General features: G+C 35.8%; 1 protein-coding gene across 1 annotated transcript in view; it reads right to left on the reverse strand.

Annotated features, from left to right (window-relative positions):
• Positions 1–3,754: 3,754 nt before the first annotated feature.
• LOC140152801 (probable methylmalonate-semialdehyde/malonate-semialdehyde dehydrogenase [acylating], mitochondrial) overlaps positions 3,755–21,813 on the reverse strand; it is an 80,802-nt gene continuing 62,743 nt past the window's right edge. The window contains exon 14 of the mRNA XM_072175299.1: positions 3,755–4,639. Within this exon, the coding sequence (XP_072031400.1) occupies positions 4,439–4,639 (201 nt within the window). The 3' untranslated portion in view covers positions 3,755–4,438. The remainder of the gene's footprint in view (positions 4,640–21,813) is intronic.

A 21,813-nucleotide genomic window follows, 5' to 3' on the forward strand; every position in this document is an offset into this window, starting at 1 on the left:
CAGTACTTGAAGTAAACTTTATAAATCTGATGATTCCTACCTAAAGTGTATGTAGGTGGGATGAAAAGCCGACGATCAATTGAAAATTTTGACCTTTTCAGTATTGAAGATATGGATTTTTTTCCCAAAACACACACAAACAAAAATTAGGTCTTTTTGGGGAAAAAATCCATATCTTCAATATGAAAGGTCAAAATTTTAATTGATCGTCGGCTTTTTCTGCCAGCTACATACACTTTAAGACTATATCATCAAATTTATAACATTTACTTCGAGGACTGTTAATCTGAAAAATGTGAAAATATCAAATTTTAATAATTTGTCATAAAATTTGTATTATATCGTGAATTTCAAAAATGAAAATTATTTGATATCAGAAAGACATGCTTCATATTCAGAATGCAATTCGATAGGTCTGATGTGCTCTCATGTCCCACAAAAAATGCTGTCGAAACGCTCATTCCAGATCCCTTAATGCATACTATTAGTACCAACACCAAAAACACTAAAATCACTTAAAGAAATTTGAACAATTTTTGTAATAAACATAACAGGCTGTTATCTCAAAAGCAGGTTGGCTAACATTGTCCTGGCTTTGTGGTAATGGGTCACATTTGTGATGGTACATGTACACCTCTTCAAAAAAAAATTTCGGAAGTAAACAAGGACTACTGATGAATTGGATGGAAGTAAAGCACTAAACAATGCCATTCAGGATTCCATATAGAGAGGAAGCATTCAATACCCTCAAAACGGAAGCTATAAGCCCTCAGGCAATTTCATGATGCCTGTATTCTAAACACGGCAGATGCGCACCAATGATACTCCCGTGTTGTATGCTGGACAGGAACTAATCGATACAGCACCCGGATTGCCCGCAGGTGCTTACGATGAAGCAGTATATTTGATGCGCTAATTAAAGAGTGCTTTACTCGATTCAAGGTAACCTTGAGGAATTTTATCCAGCGTGGGCATATCTGTTGTCAACCAATGGTTAATCTTTCATGAATGAAGACTTCAAAGGAAGTCTTCAAGGTATACAAGGTATTGGGACTAGTCTCTACATAATACGCTAAATCACAGCAATATGCATGATCACCTTAAGCACTGAAAGTTATAGATCATGTTTTATTTAATAGCTACAATAAGCAATTCAAATGATGAAGCAGAAGCAAAGATTGTGCGCCAGATTTAACTACATTTACATGAAAAAAAATTTTACGGATCTAGTGACTTCACTTGTGACTGAAATTAAAAAGAAATTGTACTAGTTATCAACCCTATTTTAAACTGTTGCAATTTGGTAGTTCCCACTCCCAGCATCTTGCGAATGGCAGTGAGCTTTGGCAAAAATTGCATTGATCATTTCATAGCGAGGGTGTAATAATTTGACACAGTTTACCTTATTTCATACCAAATATGCACTGTAAGGTTCATCAGGGCATGATCAGGGTCCTAATGTTGGAAGGGGTCAATGCGTGTTACCGTACTGGCATGGTCTAATATGATACCTCCCTGTATCAATGGAGATGAAGGTCCTTACTTGCTTATTTGTTTACAACCCCCTACTAGTATGCATTATATGCATATGCCATACATGTTTCAACCACAAACAAAAGAAGTCAAGAAATACATCAACTTTTAAACTAGTTCTTTTCATTTTGGTGCTCATTTATTTTCAGGTTTTTAACAACATTGAGCTATTCCAGATATTATTTACATGCCCAGAAGACACAGTATTCCCAATGATGTTTTAGCCCTATTTTACAATTACAATTCCCAAAATCTTGTTTTCTCAGTGGAAATTCCCAAAGTTTTCCATTTGTAAAATTTAAACCTAAAGAAGACATGAGAATTCCCAAATATTTATCTTTTGCAATTTGAGTGTCCAATTTCACCTCAGGGAATGCCCAAATTTTGTCATTTTTAGAGGGGTGTAAATAATTTCTGGAATAGCAAATTATAGTCAGTCAAACTACATTCTTAATGTACAGTGACTTTTATATATTTGATTAACAAACAAAAAATTATAAAGGATAAACTTTTCAATATTAACAGCATTGACTGCCTCTATTTTCTTGCATGATTATCATACTTGTGTTTTTGATGATACATAATTTCAACCAAATTTAACAAACACATATGCTTTTGAGGACACAACACACCCCATTAAGTACATTAACACACCAGTAAGAAGGACACTTCAGATACACCACAAGGAGCCTCTGAGAAAGAGACAATGTTTTTTTTATTATATAATATAATGTAAAAGGTGCTTGATTTCTCACTCCTTTTGCCGTTCTTGATATAGCTTTGTAAGTGACATTATGAGTGTTTAATATTTGAGGTCATTACTTCATGTTATAAAATGTCAAACCATAAAAGACTGACTATGGAGAATACATGTTTCATAATGTACATTGTTAAATTAAATGTAGTTCCTCGTTTTCTTTAATAATTTCATTGGTGCTTTTGATCTTTTCATCACTGGTATTTTATTTTTATGTTTGAAACCCCATTTTGTTCTCAATGTAAAGGTGATGCTCCTCAGGCTGTCAGGTCTTTTGGGCACTTCCTACATTCTTGTGTTAGATGTTATGTGAACCAAGTTTAGATCTTATCTAATCTATGAAACAGTCCCAAATGGTTCCAATATGTAGTTGATTGGTTTTATTTAATAATTCATTAATACTTTGGTTTGTATGTCACTGTTATAATGAAACAGACTCTGTACCGATGTTATCTATCAAGCACATCACATCTATTTGGCCTTGGGGATTGCAATACACAAGATGCTCATTTTAAAATAAGCTGTTTTGTGAAGTACCAGATGAAATTGAAATCCAGTACCATTTCAATTCTTAATTTATGCCTACATTGTTCTTGTAAATATTCATTCATGATTTATTCATTTTATATTACTATTATAATGCCGACTAAAATTAATATGTTAACACTGTATTACTGTAATTATCTGCAATTAATCTCTAAAGACATTTAGATTCAATTACATCTGCACAATTATGGAAATATTTCTATAGATTAAAGTAGTGGGTGTTTTTTTTTATTTCATAATTAGAAAATAAAAAGCTAATACTGTAGACGTTTTAAACATTTACAGGTTTCATTCAAAAATAAACCTTACAAAATATAGTCATCATTCAGTATCAGTTCTAAACAGGTTGATCAATGATCATGACATGTTAAGCAACCAACCACGTAACCGCTCATTTCAAGCAAGCATCGCTCTACCCGGCGTCTACCATTCTCTTTAAACACGCCACTGCTTTGTAAAGAAAGTAGTAAAAATAGAATTCATTCGCCAAAATGACTAGATCATGATATATTGCTCATCAAATGCGTCATGTATAAAATACAAAGGCTTATTCACTGAAGCCTTAATGTTTCGCAAAATTCTCTGAAAATCCATATTTAATGGGATACCCCTATTACTGTCCTTTATATCCATTACATTTACTGCAATTTAGAAAAGACACAATCAAGATGGCAAATATTGCCTATACTGTATGCAACAATGCATACATAATGGCGCATGGTTATATTTGGAATTAAATACAATTTTGTTCTTCAAACAGAATGTTCTAAATCATGTTTGCATGTCATGTGCAAAAGACAGCTTTGCTTATTCAATAACCACAATGGAGTATTTGTAATGCATGACGCATCATGTATACAGGTACTCCTTGGTCACTTTTGATAAACTGAGCTTTGAATATTATCTTTAGTCAATAAAAATAGTTAAAATGACACCCTGTGATTGAACATTGAAGTTATACTTTTATGAAAATAGATATAAAGACATTTTTCTTTTTTATATAACTCATACAAAGATTCTTGTCATTTGATTAGGCAATTACTACTTCTTATTTTTGCTACTTTTAGGAAAAGACTATTGCACTTCGCCTGAGTGCAATAGTCCATTTTCCATTGCACTCACGCGCAGCTACCATAGAAATGCTGAAATACACAAGCGTATATTGCGCATGGTGACCACCTCGACTAACTAATTATAGGTTTGGGTGTTGCTTCTAAAATAAATATAGTTAATATATATTTTATTTATTTTGATTTCCTGGTGCTTTATATAATATTAAGTGGACGAAAAGGAATTTATATGAGTTATATAAAACAAATATTGAATGTTTTTATTCATTCAATGGAAAGAATATTTTCATGAGGTGAAATATGAACCGTTCCATTCAACGAGGCTTTGCCGAGTCCATATTTCACCTCATGAAAATATTCTTACCATTGTATTCATAAACATTTAATATTTGCAAGGTAATAGGGCCTATATCTAAATATAAGCCCGCTGACATAAAACACTTTTTTGCGATGATACATCATGTTTGTTCTCCACCATATATTGCTTCAACGACTTGGCCCAGCCTACCTTTGAGTCACCACAGAGGGCGCCTTATTTCATGACTGGCATGGTGACAGCAGCTCGGGAGTGTGATGCATCTTCTTCCTTCCACTGCTGGGTGACCGTTTTGGTTTGAGTGTAAAAATTGATGCCCTGTTTACCATAGAAGTTCATGTCACCACGGAAGGATCCACGAGAACCAGTGAAGGAGAACATTGGCAGTGGAACTGGGATGGGCACATTAACACCAACCTGTAAAATGATAAAATATGGAAATAAATAATCTGAAAAATAAGACAACTGTGATACCAGTTTTGATAAGTTCTTAACATTATAATCTTTCAATTTCTATTAATATATTATATTGTCATTTTTTTTTAGAAGTACAGTCATTTTCGGGGGGCTTATTACAATTATGAAATGATAGTTACAAATGGGAATTTACACACATAAACAGTCAAAATAGAAAGTGTAATTTTATTCAAACATTTGATGAAATTTAGTTGTACAATGCATTGGAAAAGGAGTATTTAGACAAATGTCACTCCTGTTAAAAAATACAGAATACAAAATGACAATTTGAGCTTATTTTTTACGTCTTTGCTAGTATCACTGAGAATACCTTCAACCATGTATTCCACACCAATTTTCTATCACCAACCATCTACATTTCAAAAATGGTATGATTCCTTGACCAAATAAAATGATCTCCTATAATATTAATAAAAACTCTATTTCACTTGCACATTTAATGGGCTACATGTGATAAGATCATGTGATACTTTTATTTTTATACTATTATCATTCATATCATCTTTCACTCATCATACACACACAGCAGACATGCCCTCAGCAATCACATTTACAGCAATAAAATGTGAAAACCAAATAGATAAAACAAACATGTTTACTACATCATAGACCACAGGAAGACCCCATTTAGACAAATAGGCCAACTAGAGTGGAACTTTTCCTCAATATTGATTAAAAGAACACGTTTTTAGGTATAAATAAATCTATACCTCTGCTGCATTTATCATTAATTTTGTAATCTTGTCTTCTTCCTTTTACCATTTTCCTTTTCTTTTCATTTTCTTTTCCTCACACTTCCTTCTAGGAAGGGGCATTGTTTCTCCTCATTCTAGGTGTTCTGACCCCCCGCCCCGATGCGAAACCAAATAGAGGCAGAAGGCCACTTCAATACCCTGACACCATCAAGAGTGATATTGGCATACATGATTCAACACCTGATGAAAGATGGAAGACTTTGGGGGCACATCATCAAACATTTTGGTGGGTATGTTCCCCCAGAATTTCGCGGTGGTGGGTCTTTGGGAGCTGACGTCGTACCGGTATAAGGGGGTCTTTCGGAGCTGCGAACAAGTAAAATGGGGGACATTTGGAGCTGCGAACAGTCAAAATCAAGGGTCTTTCTTGGCTTTCTGGTTGAAAATCGCCTAAAAAACCCAGAAATATGAGGAATGAGCAATTTTGGGGTCTTTTAGAGCTGAAATTATCAAAATCAAAGGTCTTTCGGAGCTCTATTTTGGTCAAATATAGGGGGTCTTTTGGAGCTGCGAAATCCAAAAAGGGGGGTCTTTCCAGGGGAACATACCCGTATGGTCATTTGTGTTGAGTGCCCGGACCCTTACCCCACCCCTAATCATAACCCTAACCTTAATCATAACCCTAAAACATGAGGCAGTTATCCCACAGTCTTGCCAAATCTGCATTCTACAAACACTTGAGCTCACTGGAGGAAAATCTTACCCCATCCAACTTCTCTTTTTCCAGCCCAATGATAGTGACAAGTTTAGAATCACACACAACATGACAGCAAATCCTGTCTCAAAAACTTCGACATTAGGGGTATTGGAATACAGGACATTGCATGCATGTTGGTGATTACCAGGTATCAACCTTTGTGACTTGTATCACTGGCTGATGAATTTACATACAGACTTTGTGTTACAACAGGTTGATTTGTGTATCTACAGGTTGTCATAATCATGGTAATAGGGCTAGTTTAAGGAACAATTAAAAATGTTTGAGATATTATAATTTGTCGGCAGCATTACATACCGACGGATGTTAAACCCAGGGTGTATTACATAGTGATGGATGTTGATCGCAAATTTATCAAAAAATGGGCATCAGGAAAACATTGAGTAGGTACATTGTATTGGGCATAGATTATAAACTTGCCGTTTTCGGCAATTCATATGTCTATTAAAAGAAGACCCTTGAAAGATATTTTCAAAACGTTAAAATGTAGTAGAGTCGTACATCTTATACATGTAATAGATTGCCAAAGTTATACGTCACTATGTCTTGCGCATTTTCTTTGAGAATTCAACATCTGTCACTATGGATTTTACCGTTAAGTGCAGATCTGTCACTATGTAATACACCCGACGAATTGTAAATTCAAATCACGATATTAGTACTATTAAGTGGTTTCTCTACCTCAATTGATGTGCACCTTTGTGGCCTAAAATTATTCTGATTTTCTCTCTACGTCAATTAAACTACTTTTGAGAATTCTCCAGAAAGTGAAGATTGTTTTCAATTAAACTAAGCTATAGGCCTATAAAATACATGGAAACACTAATTATTAGTAGTGACACCCAACTTTCTTCTAGACCTAAAACTCAAACCCTAAGCTTAACCCCACCCCTAAATCATAACATTACCCATAATTTTCTTTCTTCAGGTAACCTTAAGCTGAAAGTGGCCAAAACCTCAAGCCATAACCCAAAAAAACTTACAGAATTACAGCATTTTCAGATGGAACAAAATGCATATTACTCAACATTATACCTGCATTCCAAGGCCAGGTTCCAAAGACCTTTAGGCCTAGGATAAAAACATGGAAGTAAAAAACAAGTTGAAAGCTTTTAATCAGTTTCTATTTCAAAAACAGACACTTGTCAAATTTGACAGTTAAATGAATTTCTATAACAGATTCTATTAATGCATTATATGGAATGGTAGACATGGTTAAGAACAGATCTGATTGAAATTTATGCTATTATCATTTGTCATACACACAATCAGCACATGTGAAATGATTTATGGCCAAGGTAGATTGACTCCCAACAACTCACTGATCTGGTGCTTACTCTCAAAGTCTTAATTCTTTGGACATCTGATCAAAAGGAGTGGAAATTAAATTGCACAGAGTGTGACAAGATGGTTGATCAACTCTTGGTCCACCTTATGGTGTGGTCCTAACTTATCTTGGGGAGTAAACTGCATGTTGAAAGGTACACATAAAATTGTTCTAAAAAATATATCTATACTAATAAAAAAATGAGCTCTGTGTGTCTGTCTGTCTGTCTGTCTGTCTGTCCGGCTCTGCGTTTCGCAGCGCTTCGACGCATCATTCCGATATTTCAGACATAGATGGGTACCGCTGCGTGCGCTGTTTATCGGGTAGTTTTAAAGGTCATCGGAGGTCAAGGTCAAAGGTCATGGATTTCAAACTTTGTCCGATCGGGCCCAAACTTGGTGGGTGGGATCCTTGATACGTAGGGAATATATGCCCAAAATAAAATCGAGGTCAACCGAGGTCAAAGGTTATTACGGAGGGGTCAAATTTCAAACTTTGTCCGATCGGGCTCAAATTTGGTGGGTGGAATCCTTGATACAAAGGGAATATATGCCTGAAATAAAATTGAGGTCAACGGAGGTCAAAGGTCATTACGGAGGGGATCAAATTTCAAACTTTGTCCGATCGGGCTCAAATTTGGTGGGTGGAATCCTTGCTACAAAGGGAATATACGCCTGAAATAAAATTGAGCTCAACTGAGGTCAAAGGTCATTACCGAGGGGTCAAATTTCAAATTTTGTCCGATCGGGCTCAAACTTGGTGGGTGCAATCGTTGCCACAAGGGGAATATATGCACAAAATATCATTAAGGTCAACGCAGGTCAAAGGTCATTACGGAGGGGTCGAATTTCAAACTTTGTCCGATCGGGCTCAAACTTGGTGGTGGAGTACTTGATACAAGGGCAATATATGGACGAAATAAAATTGAGGTCAACCGAGGTCAAAGGTCATTATGGAGGGGGTCAAATTTCAAACTTTGTTCAATCAGGCTGAGGTCATCAAGCGAAGGACATCTAGGGTCAGATGTTATATGGGGTCATTGGGAGTCAAACTGTATCGCTATCATGCTGGTGGTGCTCTCACGTACAGCTGGGGTGCCCTCGCAGCTGCAGGTTCTCTAGTATTTTAAATAATTTTGAGCAATTTTTATCAATATTTTTATGTTTCATCCCTATCCTATGCAAAAACTAACTATATACTCTATATTTTTGTTGTGTTAAAATTTTGAGCAAACTTCAGTGAAAACTATTTTTACAATTAAAGGATACACCTTTTGGAGAAACTAATTCTCTTTTCTTTTCCAAGAAGTACACAGCTTTGATAAAGGACCATTTTATTCATTTAGCATACCTGCCAACATTGTAAAAATAAAAATCTGTACAGGGTGCGCGATCCGAGGCGCCTTGAAGCACGCACTCACCCGTACGCGGCACATGCTTGCCAACCTTTGGAACTAAGGTTTGTGTATAATTAGAGTGAAGCAAGAAGCGAAACAAAACTTTGGAAAAAAGAAGTTACTTGTTATTCAAGGTTGGGAAAAAATTTAAAAAAAAATTCTAATTTTTTTTTAATTCAAAGTTTTAGCAACTTTAGAGAACCACTGGACCTATTCTGAAGTGCTAAGATCATTCACAGGTAATTTGAAAAAAATTGAAAAAAAAAATTACCAAAAATTACAGTTTGTTATCCTTAATATGTAAACCATTTACTAGTGTTTACCTCTTCATGTATCACATATTATAGATGCATTGGTTTTGCATGCATTTATAATATGTGCTACATGAAGAGGTAAATATTGGTTAATGGTTTGCATATTAAAAATAACAAATTGTAATTTGTTTGTAATTTTTTCCATTTAAAAAAAAATAACTGTGAATGATCCTTATGATTCTAGCACTTCAGAATAGGTCCAGTGGTTCTCCAAAGTCGCCAAAAACTTTGAAAAAAAAATCTTTAAAATTTTTTTTTTTTTTTTTTTTTGCATTTTCAAAATCGGATTTGTTCCGATTTTTGAGGTCAAAAGTCACAAAAATCGGAACGAATCCGATTAAATCGGAACAGTTGGCAGGCATGATTTAGCAATTGCATTGTTTGAAATGAGAGGTACAAAATTAGCTGCAATGTGCTCTTTAATTGTCAACTGAGAAGTTCCTATCTTTTTAAACATTACCTTATTGCCTTACATGCATTGAGGGTTTATGCTCGTAAACATTCTTATTTTCAGATTGTCGTCACTATCGTGATCAGAAACTTTTTCTGAGAAATTAACAATGATCATGACGTCACACAGTCAACTTTGTACTAACCAACAAGGTTATGTATTTATCTTCTACTGATTATTGGTTTTAAGTATGCAATCCATTACGGGACAGAAAAGTCAAATATTTCAAAGAATTTGATTCAAGTTTGCAAGCTTTTGCAAAGACATTCATCAGGATTGTCCATAAAATTCAAGGTGATGTTACATATCTCAATGACAGTTTCTCAAATTGACCTTCTCAAACTTGTTATCCTTGCTTTCTTTCTTTGTTGACATTGAAGCCAACCGGAAAAGATAGATGTAAGAAAGCAAGGGGGTAAAATACTCTCAATAGGGATAGGGATAGTGGTAACATTTCCTTCTGCATTATATATACCGTATTTCGTCAAATAAACGCCCCGGGGGCGTTACATTTTCCCAAGGGGGCGTTTATTAGAGGTCATTTTTAGCATGACAATTCCCTTTAAAATCATTAGGTAAGCTTAAAAGTCACGCTAAAATGACGAACAAAGAACTTTTGACACTGACTTTTGGTTCACTTCCGGTGTTCCGATGCAGATTTTCGCCATTTATTGCTGCTATTATCAACCATGTGAGCAACTTGGTAAGCTTACTAAACAAGATAGCATGGAAATATGGGATCATTTTTGAAAAAAAAAAAAAAAAAAAAGTGGTGGGGCGTTTATTTGAGAGGCGACTATTTGACGAAATCGGGTGATCAGTAGCTAAAAATGTCATCTACATCAGCATCCAACAGGAAGCAGCCCACAAGAAGCAGCAATGGTCATTAAATTTAAGAAAGTGCTGTGATATAGCACAACATTGTCACTGAGGTATGTAACATCTCCTTTTGGATTTGAAAACTTTTTGAAATATGATTTGATTCAAGATTTAGCAGAATTTTCGATGTCCAATTGCAATAAGCCTGTTAGATCAATTTCCATCATTTTAAAATGTCTCCATTGGAAAAAAAAAATCATATGGGGACTTTTAGAAGTTCAATATTTTCCACAAAACTAAATACCACAGTAATAATACATAGTAATATGAAAAATAAATGCGGAAGCAAGCTTTAAGTAAATGCTTCACTTGAAACTGCAAAATAGACAATATTGTTGTGTTAGTACAATGAACTGCATATTGTTGCATGCCCACATAGATAGCACTCGGACAGTAGATTGTAATTTTGAATTTCATACATCGGAAGTATACCATCAGTGGTTAATAAAATACAATAGGATATGTATGTGAATTTCAAACTGCTTGTTATTTATACGTTTTACTTTCTACAGATTTGACAAATTCCACTAATATAACACAAGACATTTTCACCAATTTTAAAATTGTCTGCTATGGAGTTATCTACAAAAACAAAATTTGTGGCAATTTATTTCAAACAAAATTCTCACTACTCACAAAATTTGCGAAATTACAATGTCAGTGAAAAATAAATGTAGCTGTCCTGCAGTAAGGTAGCAAGGCTGAATAGCAATAAGATTTTCATTGACAAATGTGTGGGTGGACGTGCAATTCAAAATGATCACAAGCAATTGACTTGCAACTAAATCCTCTGCCTGGCTGGCCTTCAACTACAATTGGGATTCAAGCTTATGCATGGTAATAACAGGAAACTTTCACTTCAAAACATCAAAACAGCAACTTTATAATCTCTCTCGCTCTCGTTCTCACTGTCTTGCTCTTTTTCTCTCTTCTTCACTTCCGATCTCTTTTTGTCCACCTACTTATTTGTTCACCTCATGTTTTTTCCCTTCCTCCTCCATCTCCCTACTGTATCCCTCCCTCCCCTCTCCTTTTCTCTCCGTATCTTACACCTTCATCCCTCATTCCACCATTTGTCAATTCCCGTCTTCTTTCTGTCTCTTTTTGTGCCCAAATATTGATTTCTTTGTTGGTATATTATTTTCTCTCTCCATCACCCAACCTCATCTCCCTCCCTCACCACTCAACCTCCATCCATCTCTCTCTACCGTATCCACCTAAACCCCATATCATTCTCTCCTCTACCCACATCCCACTCTCCTCAGGTTCATTTCTGTAATGTGCTCACTGTTCTTTTACCTCCTCCCCCTCTCTCTCTCCCCCTCTCCATCATCTACTCAATTCGATATCTCCAACCTCTCTCTCTCTCTCTCTTTCTGAAAATGACACTGATATCAACCATGCTATCTCTTTTTTTTCTATCGCATCCTTAGTCCGTTTCATGGAAGGCACGATAGCTATTTGCTTAATTTCCTTCTCTGTCAGTCTATTAATTGCTTGTTGACATTTCAAAACAAGTGACAATAAGCATTTGTAAATATACAGAATAGATGGTCGAAGTACAAACATGGCAGAGTTTTTCCTCTTGTTTAACACCTTGGCTAGATAAATACACAAAAATACTATTTCTTTTTTTTAACCACATTTTAATTTTTTATTTCACTGTTATCACTTTTAAATTGTGTTTTGTTTTATGTATAGCTTTGAAATTATTTTAGATTTCTGATGTAGTCGACTATCATCCTAACCTAAAATAAGGACTTCTCAGTTAGAAATAAAGATGCAATTTACAAGCACAACAAATCTGCCGTCGGATGTCAATGTAAACCCAGTTCATTTTAACACAGATTTCAGAGAAACTCATCATCTAAAACCAGCATAGACTGGTCATTACTAATCAAAATAACTTTGGTCTACCTGGCCTGGTCATCTTAAAAGCAATTTATTTTTTTTCGACATGACTTAACATTTTGCTTTAAGTTTAAGAGTACAGCAAATACTTCTACCCAGTTTACAAATGATAAGGAATACTTCATAGCGAACAAAATGTTAGCCTAGACTGGAGTGTAATTCTGAATGGTTTGTTATTTTTTTCCTATTTTTCAACTCAAGCAAATCAGCTAAGGGACAGAATACCCTTCCACTTTGCATTTAGCACACTTGCTTTATCCAGCTTCAACACATAGTGTTCACATTTTCACAAACATTTATTGTGTGACCCTTAAGGGTATCCGTAGGGAGAACACTTTGTTTTACGGCCAGGTCTGGCCAGGTGCATGTTTGTTCGCAGTCTACAGGTGTAACTAGGTTGTTGTATATTCTATACTTTTCTTGGTGTGTTAACTGTGATTACATCTAGACACCAGTTTATTTTTTATTTGAACGGGGACCCTAATTTAATGAGAAAAACGCCGAAAAGGAGAGGCCCGGCAAAAGCCGATTTGCAGACAATTTTGTAGCTACAGACAGCTCGTATTCCATATAACAACTACGAAACCAATCAGTGCCAGAAGTGTTGATTTATATTTCATCCACTTAGGTTTGGCTTAACCCACTAAAAGGTAAAACTTTAAGGCTGATCATTTTAATTATAAATGTAGTGTGTGTGTAAAAGTATATTTCTCAAAATGGAGGAGAGCGCCTATAAATAAACAGCGTACAGCAGGTGCTATCTTGTCAATAATGATAAGAGGAACATGAAAAAAACCAGCAGAGAGCATGCACCCCAGTAAAGAGTTAAATAAAGCAATTAAAAAAATAAGGAAAAATCATAATGTGCAGAAGGCCTACTTTTCGGATGATATTCACAGAAACAAAAATAAAGAACTAAAGATCTAAAAACAAAAGTAAAGAAAATGAGGGCAAAATAAATAAACAGCGTACAGCATGTGATGATAATTATACACTTCGACCAAAAATTAAAAAAATACTTAACACGCGACATAAATAAACAGCCATCTATCAAGAATGACAAGAGGAACATGAAAAAAACCCCACCTAATATATGAGAGCATGCACCCCAATAAAGAATTGCTTTAAAATAAAACAATGAAAAATCATGACATGTGAAATGTATGTTGATACACTTATAAATAATACTCAAGGGTGAAATAAAAACACCTTATCTACCGATATTTCCACAGTTAAACATACTCAGTGATCACTTGTACTAAAACAAAAATAAAGAAATACTTCACAAATGATAAGAGGAACACATAAAAAATAAATAAGCGAGCATGTCCCAAAAAAATTAGTATAAGATAAAATAATGATAAAACATACAAGAAGGGGCAAAATATTTGTCGCAAAAAACTTATTAAATGCTCATTTGCTCTAAGATATTTAATGTTTGCAATTTACTCCTAGTTTATCATTTATTTATTATTTATCTAGGCTTATATATCTTTTATTTATTTATCTATTAATTTATCTATTTATCAATTTATTTCAATATCATTATTATTAAGTGCCTATTTATAATGATATTTAAATCTATCAACATTATGCTTACGGCATCCAGGAGTTATTATCCCACTTGAAATCGCCATATAAACACAAATTAATAAAGAAATACCCAATGGGTGAAATAAAAAGCATGATCTATCTTTTCAAGAATGAAAAGAGGATATAAAAATATAACAGAGCATGTCCTATAAACATGATAAAGAATTATTTTGTAGGCCTAGCTAGAATTTATATATAGGCCTATCATAGAAGTCATTGTAGCTTTGTAATTTATATTATAATATCCTTTTTAATATACTTGTTAGGCCTAAAAGGCACATAAAAGTTCATTGCTGTAAACACGTTCATGCGTTGGTTTAGGACCAAGTCTGGACTATGCAGTGTTGCCATGCAGCGGAAAGGATAACCACTTTGACGTCACAGGGGGTTGCCACGTGTCTCTGCACATATGAATTGGCGAACGACGCGACATTGGGCGCTTTGTATTTATTTGCTGATTTGGGGGGGTAAAATAAATGAAAATTGCGTTTATCATTTTAGAAATGGATTCTATATGTTATTAGCTTTATTTTGATACCAAATATGTTTTTCTTTCAATGGTCCCTTTAAATGCAATAGCCAGAAGCACAATTGGCAAGTGGAGTACGGAGAAGTCTAGCTACACCCTGGAAGGGAAAAAAACAGTATTTGAAACGAGGAAATGTGCAATATGACTTAATGTAATACATTAGAAAAGGCTTAAAAGGCAACTATTAGGCCCTGATTCATATTTAATCATCATTTAGGCCTGTAAATTAGATTGTCTGTGTAAATTTAGCAGGATCCGACTTTTTATGACGACTTTCAAAATGTGTTACATTTCAGAAACACCAAGCTAGCTGTTTGTGAGGTGGCGTTAGCTGTATGGGTTATAGGTTGAACTTTTTACAATATTTCTGGAAAAAAAATCCTGAAATCCATATATTAATTTTTACAATGGATGTCATCATCTGACCTTCTGCTTGCAGAAAGGGGAAGTTTTCAAGAACTGAGTTGTTTTCCCGACCCCTGTCTGTACAGAAAGTCAGTGGGGGTTATTTACTGGTGTGCACCCTAAAAGGCCCTTGTCATAACCAATGGTGGCGGCATGATTTTTCTCGTGCATGAGGGTTTAGGGAAAATTAAATTATATGTCTAAACTTGAGGTTGCATGTGTAAAACATGGTCTTTTTTTTTAACGCATGTTTGGGGTATTGAAATGATATTTTTTGGCTTGCACAATCATGGTAAAGATCCATGTCATACATAAGAGATTATAGGACATACAATACTTGGTAGGCCTAATGATAATGCGTAAACTTTGTACCTGTTAGGGAACTGAAATCAGACTGAAAACACAAACGTCATTCGAGGCTCTGTCTCACCAGTTGCATTTACAAGGCCCTTGTTATAACCAGTGGTGGCGGATGATTTTTTCTGGGGAAGGGTCACACAAGGTTCTGAACAGAAACGTCACATACGGACCAACCCACACTACCGAGAACCGCGAATGCCGAGAACCGCGAAAGCCGAGAACCGCTCTAGTTTTTATATTGAGCTTAGTATTTCCCCTGGTGCAAGCACTTCTGTGTTTTATTTATCATTGTAAAAAGGTAAGTTCATCTAATTTAATTCTTTTCAGAAAGTAGAAAATATATCTTTTTAAAGTAAAATGACGTGACACATGGTCGATATAAAACAGCTAGAGATTCTATAAAATATCTTGTGTAAATTGCTTCTCAATTTTAGATCACAAAATGGGGAAATGGAGCATGTATATAGCCGATTGTTGACTTGACATATCTAAGGAGAAGAGAGAATATTTAATCCCTGTTTTCAAGCATTTGTCTACCCGGTGGGAAAATATCAAAATACGGAAGTCGAATTTATGATCAACAAACCAATGCAGGGAACAAAATTGGATTTGAGCAAAACAAGTCATTCAAGAGCTAAAATACAAATGTTGTAACAAGGAGTTAAATTTGTGAACAGTTTGACAAACATGTAAGATGTGTGTTTTGTGGTACTTCTCGGTGGTACTTCCACTGCTTTTAAGCAGTGTATTTAAAAATACATTTAGATGTGTCAACATCCTAGAGAAGAGGCAAAAATTATATTTTTTTGCAATTTGGTATTATCCAGCCAATAATTTTAAGTTTATTGCTAACTCCACCCATTCCTATATACAATATATAGGGAGTGGAAAAAGAAGGAGGAGAGGAGAAAAGTAGGGAGGGAGGGAGGGAGGGAGGGAAGGAGGGAGGGAGGGAGGGAGAGAAAAACATGTATATCTTTAGCAAACACATCTAAACAAGTTCTATCCATGAAATGTCAGACTTCTAAAAGAGACAAAAAAAAAGGAGGATGAGAGGGAGGGGAAGAGGGGGTGGGAGGAAAGGAAGGATGGACACAGGGAGGCAGGGAAAGCAGGGGGAGAGATAAACATTTATATCTTTAGCAGACATATCTAAACAAGTTCTATCCAAGAAATGTCCGACTTTTAAAAGAGACGAAAATGGCAATAATTATATCTTGCTAGCTATCTTGCTTGCCTGATGGTTTTCATATCAATCATGATTATACATCTTCAGCAAAACCATAACTTGATGTTTGTGCCAAATCACCCAATGATAGATAGTTATCGTTGTAATTATCAGAAGCTCACATGGTTTATGAGTTTCTCTGTCCGGATGTATTCACTTAACAGTTGGAAATTCTATCAAATTGCAATTATCTGTTCTTCAATTGTTGCCAAATGAGCCAGTCTAGCGATATTAAGGTGAGATAGAGCTCAAAATGGAGAAAACAGGCATCTGATGTTCTAAGGCCAGATGATATCAGCTAATTTCATGAGTCATAAACAAGAAAAAAATGTCTATTATGCTACAAAAAAAAGGTGGTTTCATTTGGGTTGTCTGACCCCCCCCCCCCAAATGTTATTTTTACAGTCAGGATTTCTGGTAACATATGCCTCAAATTGTCAAATCCAGTGCATTAGATATGGAAACTCTAGTTTTAGGAATTGATTTCCATAGGATTAATTGATTTCATATTACAAAATGTATGATAAAAAATCTTTTGAATGATTGTGTCATTCTTTTTTTACTTGAAAATATAATTTCTTCTGGATTTTTCCAAAAAATGAAATGTGGTATAATTGCTCCCCAAAACATTTTTGTGTGGCCTACAGGAAAGTGAGGAAACAGCATTAAGAAGAGGGTAAGTCAAAGTATATAACACTATACATTTTGCGAAAGGAAATATTCAAGGAATCCTATGGTAACATCAGATTTAAACAAAAAAATTCAGTTTTTGAAAATATCACAAAAATACATTTTTAGGTACAAGCCTCAAAATATTGATTAATTACCGGTAGGCCTACTGTTTGTCCCTGTTGCTTTTGCAGGTTTTACACTTCAGTGGGCTTTGGAACTGGTCATTTTTGGCTACTAGCGGTCACCAGTCTTTCGCGGTTCGTAAATAAATGCAATTTTACAAAGTGAATCACCACCCTCCGAGTTTTTATTGTGAACAATTTTACCAACTCCCTAATTTATTACCGATTGATCAGTCGTTTCATTTAATTCATTTTAATCAACTTCTTCTTTGTTACCACCCCGTGTTATTCCCTATCCTCCCGTTCTTTCCACTATTCCCCCTTTATTCACATCTCTCTCCTCCCTCTTATTCGCCCTCTGCCTCTTATCTGTCCCTAGTAATCATGGTTTTAGTACTTCTTCCTAGTCAACTGCTAAAAAATTTGTCAATGTGAAACATAAAATTTACAATTTTTAAGTCAATATAAGTAGGTTACATGTTGAACTATTTCTGTTGACATTTACATTTGTTGTTGGTATACCTTGCTCCCTTTTTTATTTGTTGTTGTACAACAAAGTTACATAAATTACATTTTGCAAGTGCACTGAACTGTAAGCCGGGGCTGTAAGGGAATGGACAGTAATGCTCTGTAAGGGAATGGCAAGTCATGCTTGTAGCAGTGCTTGTAGCAATGCAATGCGTAGCAATGCAATGCATAGCAATGCAATGCAATCAAGATTTTGGCATCTGAAGGAAGCTCATATTGTTCTGATACCCTCTGATATATTTTTTATGACCTTAAGAACAAAGTAGTGGTAGCCTCACAGAGGAGAAAGAAAACAAAGAGCGTACCACCAGTCAAAGTCTCCGCATCACCTGATAATGAGGGCCGATTTTTCCATGAAATGCGACAGGCGAGACTGCTACGCAATTACCGCATATTTTCACGGTCTATCGCATAATCGTCGCTAAAATCGCGAAAGCATGTAACGCGAAGGCACGCAGAGCTGGCGTGACTGTTAGATACGGCACGATCAAACAATCGGCCCTCATGAATATGCGAGAACTCTCCGCATACAATACACGGGGACTTTGACTGGTGGTACGCTCTCTGTTTTCTTTCTCCTCTGGGTAGCCTCATCTCCATGGTGTACCATTTATTCATATTGTTCTATGAGTTATTGTGACATGTTTTGGCTTCTAATATCCAAACAGCTGAAGCAATAGATTAAAAAATTTGGAATCGAATTATACTACCCATCTTTAACCAAAAACTAGTGGTAGTACAGTTTTGTGGTGGTACAGTTTTGTGGTGGTACAGTTTTGTGGTGGTACAGTTTTGTGGTGGTACAGTTTTGTGGTGGTACAGTTTTGTGGTAGTACAGTTTTGTGGTAGTACAGTTTTGTGGTAGTACAGTTTTGTGGTAGTACAGTTTTGTGGTAGTACAGTTTTGTGGTAGTACAGTTTTGTGGTAGTACAGTTTTGTGGTAGTACAGTTTTGTGGTAGTACAGTTTTGTGGTAGTACAGTTTTGTGACAGAGTAGTGGCAATGGATAAACAGCAAACATAGAAACAAGCAAATAAAATAACATCAGCAGGAACATGATTTACAAGTCAGATGTAAATTATTTTTATTTAAAATGCAGAACAATCTGAGAGAAAATAAAAATATTAGGATTACCAGTTACATAAAATGACTGGAGTGTGGGGGTGTATTACCAAACCAGCCATATGGGAGAATAAACTCTTTACTATTATCACTATACTCGATATCTGTGTGGTAAATTGAGGGCAGTATGCAGGCTTTCAAGATGGTGTGAATTAATTTCATATTGAGTAAACTTTGATTTCTATGCTTATGTACATGCCCCTTCTGCTGAATAGACATTTTCAAGAGGACTTTTTATGAAAAACACTGATCATATGCAACAATGGTAAACAAATATACAACAAACCATCACACACATCACACATAATTATTAAGTAAGCATAAAACTTTAGATGAATGCAGGCACAGGGGCCTTGGCCAGTCATTGACTGTTTTAGATGAGATTCATACACTCATAGATTTTTTTACTGGTGTTTCTTCAGTTGGATCTATTGTAGCTTCTTATGTCATTGTAACTTGATATTTTGCTGGAATTATATTGTTGTTCCTTGGATCATGGTTCTAGCTACAGTGTATGATAGCTCGGTATTGTGAGTAAAATAACTTTGTAAATAGCTGTAACTTTAATATCATGTTGCAAGAAGGGCAATTTGTATTTATATTCAACAAGACCACACACTTAATCAGGTGGCTGCGCAAATACTAGCTGATAACATTGGTGTTCCTCAAGTCGGGCCCGCTGCCAGATGCAGCAATTCAAGCTCAAGCTCCTCAACAGCAAGGTCCGAAGGTCCCAGCGAAGTCAGCTGCTGCCCCTTCGGTTCAGCCAGTGCCAGTGTCAGCCCAGGTGATTTCCCAAATCGTTAATCAAGCGATTTCTGGTGTTACATCCTATATTGGCAACGCCATCATTAATCAAAGATCTGAGAGTGAAAGACTCACTGAAAGCACCCTTAAATCAGCATCCAAAGAAGTGGAGGAGTTACAATCCAAGCTAAATCTCAAGTTCAAAGGGAATAAAGTGCAGTTTCAATTCAACCACAAGATTTTATCTAATGTGGAAATGGCAATTTCCACATTGAAAAGGGTAACATCAGCGCAATTCTGCCCCTTTTGCAGGAATCTGTAGAAACCAATCAGACTCGCAGATAAATCAGAAGGAGGGTGGGCTGTCGTAGATGAGCATTTGTCAGACAACCTAGCTGAAAATTCTGAAGATGATCGCTGTATCCAATCAGCGCAGGCGAAAGCTAACAGAAGGAAGAGGGTGGCATCTTATAATCACCAACAAAAGCCGTAACAATGCAAAATGCCTTACAGTAATCTCTTTGGCGTTAATTTTCGTCGCTGAAGTTATGGATATGGTCAATTCCAGTTAGGGAATTCAGGCCAGAAAAGAGGCGATGGTGAGAGAGGCCATTGGCGAAGACAGTGTATTGCCACCTCTCAGTCTGCAACAAAAGGTTCCTGGGTAGCATCAACCTCAAACATGTCAAAGGAGGGAGCCCGATGGTATTAGCATTGAAGGTAATACAAATTCAGAATTTTCATTTACTGAGTACGGGAGAGGTAAATGCTACAGAAAATAAACATTTAGAAATCTAGATACAGATCGGGATTTCACAATAGCTTTTGTACTATAGCCTTTTGTATTATATGGTTTAGTTGAGAAGGTAAAAAGTAGACCACAGAAGCCAAGGAATTATTGGTAGGTGAATATGCAATGAACATGATGAGTACACATGTTCCGTTTCATATTGATTTTGTTTGGAGAGACGATTTTATGTTCTCCTTTGATCTAAAGTCTGGATATCATCATTTGGAAATATTCCCAGATCATACACAGTACCTGTGTTTTGTTTGTGTGAGTTGCAACCAAGTATTTTTCATTCAAAGTTTTGCCGTTTGGGTTATCTTTGGCCCCATTTATTTTCACAAAGTGTCCAAGACCATTGGTAGGATATTGGAGAAAACAGGGGTTTTTCATAGTACTGTATTTAGAAGACGGATGGGGACGAACGGGGTCCTTTTAACAGTGTGAAACGATTTGAAAGCACACTTGCTGTTAGCTGGTTTTATGCCAAATGTAGAAAAGTGGAGTCCAACTAAATGCTTAGATTGGTTAGGCTTAAGGGGGTACTACACCCCTGTGGTAACTTTGTGACTATTTTTGCATTTTTCTCAAAAAATAATAACACACTGGTAACAAAAGTTATGTATATTATTGGGGCAAGGAATCCAATTACTACACTGAGATTTCAGTGATTCAAGACAAGCGGTTCAGTATAGGAAATGAGGTACATGCTAGGTACCTCTTTTCTTATCATAAATAACGAACCGCTTGTCTTAGTTCACTGAAATTCCAGTGTAGTAATTGGATTCCTTGCCCCTATAATATACATAACTTTTGTTACCACTGTGTTATTAGTTTTTGAGAAAAAACGCAAAAATAGACCCAAATTTATCGAGGGGTGTAGTACCCCCTTAACCTGGGACTCAAGAACAGAGGCAATTATCATTATAGAAAGGAGGCTCAATGATATCAATGGATTTTTTGGAAGAATTCAAACGATTTGGTGCATGTTTCTGCTAGAATGTTAGCCTTCTTTGCAGACAAGGGTGATGTCATTATATCCAGTCATGGGATATATTGCTCAATTGATCCAAGTATTTGTATATGGAAGTGGCGAAGAGAATTCACTGGGATAAATTGTATAAGTTACCCGGTGACAGCAATGTGATCGAAGAGTTATTCTTTTAGAAGGACCATGTGATCGAGTTAAATAAATGACTTCCCTTTGAGTATTCTTGCCCTGTATGCCTAATATATACAGGGTGTCCCAGAATGATCTATACCGGGAAA

The sequence above is a fragment of the Amphiura filiformis genome, chromosome 5 (assembly GCF_039555335.1).
Source record: "Amphiura filiformis chromosome 5, Afil_fr2py, whole genome shotgun sequence".
NCBI lineage: Eukaryota > Metazoa > Echinodermata > Ophiuroidea > Amphilepidida > Amphiuridae > Amphiura > Amphiura filiformis.